The sequence below is a fragment of the Sinocyclocheilus grahami genome, unplaced genomic scaffold, assembly GCF_001515645.1.
Source record: "Sinocyclocheilus grahami isolate Dianchi unplaced genomic scaffold, SAMN03320097.WGS_v1.1 scaffold1264.1, whole genome shotgun sequence".
NCBI classification, from domain to species: Eukaryota; Metazoa; Chordata; class Actinopteri; order Cypriniformes; family Cyprinidae; genus Sinocyclocheilus; species Sinocyclocheilus grahami.
In genome coordinates, this window is record NW_015506443.1 from 188,160 (window position 1) to 193,458 (window position 5,299).

Genomic DNA, 5,299 nt, shown 5'->3' on the forward strand with positions numbered 1-5,299 from the left:
GGGATGTGCATCTCATGACTCAGGCCGATACGATACGCATCTCGATGCATAGCCAACGATACGATACATTAAAGATACATATGAAGCAGCTACCGATGCGATGCGATACGATTCACCCATATTACGATGCAGTACGATCCGATTTCGATTCGATTCCACACAATTCGATGCAATATGATGCAATGGAGAAAATATCACTTTTAATGCCTCGAGGCCCGTTTCATAAAACAAGTTAACCAAATAAGCCAGGCTTATTTCAGTTAGCTTGACTCATTGTCAAATGATTTGGTTCCATAAAGCAAATTTAACATAGGCCTAGATCAAGCTTAGTTACTGTGGCAACTTATGCTGGGAAACTAACCTGGTCTAAAGCAGGCTAAATGTCAGGCTAAACTCCTCTAACACTGACCAACAGGAACACAATGATATTACCACCATCTCACATACTATTAGGCTATTTGTCTTTTCTTTTCTTTTTTACAGTTTCTAGTCATGCAGCCTTTCTCTCTGGTTGTATTACAGCTGTGCCTTTTATAGTTAGCAGAACAGATAGCAGAACATTAGAACATTACAATCTAAAATTGCTCATTAAAGCATTAAAATAACTAAATTAAAAGATAAAATCACTGAATTAAAAATGAAAATAAATAATAAAGAAAAATACTACATTTGAACTGCTATAAGAAACACACATTAACTCATTTGAGCTTAGTAATTAGTACTGTAGCCTACTATCTTACATTTGATTTAGGCTACCTATTACAATAGTCCACTTAAAGTTACTGCTATCATAAAAATACACTTTATATGTAGGTTTAAGATTCTACAAAAGGCACATTTAATGTCCAAAAACAATTTTTTTTTAGCAAAATGTATATTTTACTCAGAATTATTGTGCTCCTATTCGATTGCGCTCTGTCTGTTTAGCGTGCATGCACGCATATGCGCTCGTTGCTCTCACATGTCTCTATATGTTTGCATGACTTTCTAACATTTACAGATGAAAAATATACCTGTGACATGTCAGTTATGCACTGGGGAAAACACGTCTCAAATGCATTAAACAGCACAGATTTATTTGCCGTTTGTCATGGTGGATCGATTTGATCCATGATCGACATTAAGGTCTATTTAAGAATAAATGTGCACAAATTAGTGAGATTGTGTGAATTTAATTTGTCTTTAACGGAACCGCTTTAGCCCCGATTGATTTGTTAGGTTATTTCAAGTCAGATTTTGGACTTTAATCCCAGTTTTTCCTCGGGTCTACCGTCTCCGTGGTGTTGTGTGCAGCAGCAGTGATGAGAGAGCGCGCTTGAGAAACAGTTTAGAGAGGAGAAATCAATCTACATATAAAATATTGGTCACAGATTATTGGTCACTTTCTAAATAATAAAAGTATAGCGCATTCACTAGTAATTATATAAAAATAAATAGTTTTTTACAGATGCAAATATGTTAGAAACGATGCATCGCGATATAAATGACAACTTGTAGCCGATGCACTTTTTGCATCGCATCGTTAACATTTTTTACCGATTCATCTTCCCATCCCTAGTATGTATATATATGTGTTTGTGTGTGTGTGTGTGTGTGTGTATATATTCACATACATATATATGCATATGAACATGTAATTAAATTAAATAAGTTAAATAAGTTCAAACTAACCTTCCTCATCATAGTTTGACATATCGTCTGTGATCATTGTGCTGAAATTCACATACATATATATGCATATGAACATGTAATTCAATTAAATAAGTTAAATAAGTTCAAACTAACCTTCCTCATCATAGTTTGACATATCGTCTGTGATCATTGTGCTGAAATCTAACAAAAGGTTCCATGTGTCTTTGGGAATGGATCGCTTATGATGCTCCTGCAATGCAAAAGCAAACAAAACATTCATCCAGGTTTACAGTGTTAAACACTATTTATACCAGTTTAGACTGGAACACTCTACACTACTTTTGCCGAGATTTTTGCCGCAGTTCAGTCTGGACACATCAATATTGCTGCCAAAAATCAGAGTCAGCCTGTAGATTTTGGGCAACCAGAGTTGACAAATTTCGCAGAAAACCACACAGTGTATCATGGGCGCAGACTCTGATTTTTTTAGCATCAGACTATGAATCTGTCCAGCCTGAGAATATCAGACATGTTTGGTATTTTGAGCCGATTTTGTAATACATATCGTTTTAAAATGTCATGCATCTTCTAGCTACAAAGTGCATGTTTCTGCCCGAGTCTGTTGTGTTCAGAACAACTTGAAAGTTTATTAGTGTGTGATCCTCAGCTGTCTAGTGTATGATGCACAGTGTTCTCCGTAACCATTTTTAAAGTCTGCAAGTGTCAAAATAAAACTGTTTTACAGTTTGGTGATGCTAGGGCGGGGCATACATTTAAAAACACATTCAGGTTTAAAAGTTAAATCTATTTATAACTTACAGCCATGTACAGATCAATACTCACCAATAAAAATTTGTTCCATAGATCTAGAAATTTAAAACGCCCAGCCAATATTAAATTCCAGTATGCAATTGCCATTTCTAGGTCTAGAGAAAAACAAAACAAAAAACTGAAAAAACACTAGTTAACTATACAAAAATGAAAAGTAACAAAACGTGAATGAACCCAACACATGCCTAAGCCCTTTTGTCCTGGATTCTTAGCAAAGTTGAATGTGAACTGATAGAAGTCTTTAAATTTCCCTTGGTCCTTCAACTCTTGCTCCATCCTGGGTAGCTGTGCTTTGAGTTTCTCTATATTGTCACATCTTGACAAAACAAAGGCAAAGATCAGCATTTCAGTGTGTAAGTCACTGGATGAGGGACAAAGATTATTCAGAGAGCTCAGACGTGATTAAAAAAAAATTACCCTTGCTCAGCCATTCCCTCTATGAACTCTTGTTTGGAGAACTCGCATTGTGTTGCTGCCCGAAACTTCCAAGCAACTAGCAGAACACTTACACTGGCTGGATCAAGTCCCAAATCATCGCAGAACTGTTGGATTCCATCTATACCAATCTTGTTATCATCTTGAGGGTCTGCAAAATTGAATACAACGCAAGACATTTTCTAATTTCTTACAGAAAATTTACACAAAGCATGGTTTAATGTGTTTGTAATAATTCTCTATATTTTAACACACAAAACACTATTTAAAAGTAATGAAATGCTGCTCAATCCTTACCTCTGTATCGATTGTAAAGCTGTTCTAACTTTTTTCGGTCTAGTGTTCCCTTTAGATTCTGTATGTAGAGGTCGGGATTTTGGAAAAAGTTGTCTGTAGCAACATCTAGTTTCCAATCATTCTGAGACAAACAATTCAATGCTGTTTTCTCGTTTGACTGGGTAAAGATCATGAACTGGCGAACTTTATCCTTCTGAGAGGATTTCAGCTTGTTCTGTAATAGGGAAAAAGTATAAAGCCACATTCAGTTAGTTAGATATTGTATATCAACAGTCACTAGTACAGCAACATGTTCTTGTACATAGACCCAGTCGGTGTTAAAGGGGTCATATGATGTTGCTAAAAAGAACATTATTTTGTGTATTTGGTGTAATGAAATGTGTTTATGCGGTTTAAGGTTAAAAAAACACATTATTTTCCACATACTGTACATTATTGTTTCTCCTCTATGCCCCGCCTTTCTGAAACGCATCGATTTGTACAAAGCTCATCGGTCTGAAAAGCGAGGTGTGCTGTGATTGGCCAGCTATCCAGTGCGTTGTGATTGGCCGAATACCTCAAGCGTGTGACGGAAATGTTACGCCCCTACCGTACTGTGATGCCCTGTCCGGCCGGAGTGACGAGACAAAAACATTAATACCCATTATAAACAAGGCATTTGTTGCATCCAGTGGGGACATAATTACCAAAGTTGAATGTGAACTGATAGAAGTCTTTAAATTTCCCTTGGTCCTTCAACTCTTGCTCCATCCTGGGTAGCTGTGCTTTGAGTTTCTCTATACTGTCACACCTTGACAAAACAAAGGCAAAGATTAGCATTTCAGGATGTAAGTCACTGGATGAGGGGAAAAGACGATTCAGAGAGCTCAAACCTGATTAAAAAAAAATTACCCTTGCTCAGCCATTCCTTCCATAAATTCTTGTTTGGAGAACTCGCATTGTGTTGCTGCCCGAAACTTCCAAGCTATTAGCAGAACACTTACACTGGCTGGATCAAGTCCCAAATCATCACAGAACTGTTGGATCCCATCTATACCAATCTTGTTATCATCTTGAGGGTCTGCAAAATTGAATACAACGCAAGACATTTTCTAATTTCTTACAGAAAATTTACACAAAGCATGGTTTAATGTGTTTGTAATAATTCTCTATATTTTAACACACAAAACACTATTTAAAAGTAATGAAATGCTGCTCAATCCTTACCTCTGTATCGATTGTAAAGCTGTTCTAACTTTTTTCGGTCTAGTGTTCCCTTTAGATTCTGTATGTAGAGGTCGGGATTTTGGAAAAAGTTGTCTGTAGCAACATCTAGTTTCCAATCATTCTGAGACAAACAATTCAATGCTGTTTTCTCGTTTGACTGGGTAAAGATCATGAACTGGCGAACTTTATCCTTCTGAGAGGATTTCAGCTTGTTCTGTAATAGGGAAAAAGTATAAAGCCACATTCAGTTAGTTAGATATTGTATATCAACAGTCACTAGTACAGCAACATGTTCTTGTACATAGACCCAGTCGGTGTTAAAGGGGTCATATGATGTTGCTAAAAAGAACATTATTTTGTGTATTTGGTGTAATGAAATGTGTTTATGCGGTTTAAGGTTAAAAAAACACATTATTTTCCACATACTGTACATTATTGTTTCTCCTCTATGCCCCGCCTTTCTGAAACGCATCGATTTGTACAAAGCTCATCGGTCTGAAAAGCGAGGTGTGCTGTGATTGGCCAACTATCCAGTGCGTTGTGATTGGCCGAATACCTCAAGCGTGTGACGGAAATGTTACGCCCCTACCGTACTGTGATACCGTGTCCCAGCCGGAGCAACGAGACAAAAACATTAAAACCCATTATAAACGAGGCATTTGTTGCATCCAGAGGGGACATAATTACTGATTATGACGTATACTGTCTTTTAACACGTTGCATCGCGCCACGTAAACATAAAACCATGTCTGCATTTGTGATCGGAGAAATTACAAACTACAAGTGCTACTCTACACAGCTCAAAACTCGCTTTTCAATCGTCAGTGGCAAATTCTTTATACATAAAAAAACGTACTTACAGTCTGTGAGCCAGAACAGCCGGCATTGTAGTCTACTC

General features: G+C 37.1%; 1 protein-coding gene across 4 annotated transcripts in view; it reads right to left on the bottom strand.

The window, feature by feature from the left end:
- The window catches only part of dcun1d1 (DCN1, defective in cullin neddylation 1, domain containing 1 (S. cerevisiae)), a 14,920-nt gene that overhangs the window by 1,533 nt on the left and 8,088 nt on the right, over positions 1–5,299 (bottom strand). For 3 of the 4 annotated variants that reach the window (XM_016254594.1, XM_016254593.1, XM_016254596.1), the window contains exons 2-7: positions 4,402–4,615; positions 4,087–4,255; positions 3,893–3,985; positions 2,649–2,686; positions 2,476–2,558; positions 1,786–1,882 (exon numbers count right to left, since the gene is read on the bottom strand). In XM_016254594.1, the coding sequence (XP_016110080.1) occupies positions 1,786–1,882; positions 2,476–2,558; positions 2,649–2,686; positions 3,893–3,985; positions 4,087–4,255; positions 4,402–4,615 (694 nt within the window). Of the gene's footprint in view, positions 1–1,785; positions 1,883–2,475; positions 2,559–2,648; positions 2,780–2,880; positions 3,050–3,195; positions 3,408–3,892; positions 3,986–4,086; positions 4,256–4,401; positions 4,616–5,299 lie in introns of those variants that run through there. The other variant, XM_016254595.1, reaches the window with a different exon arrangement.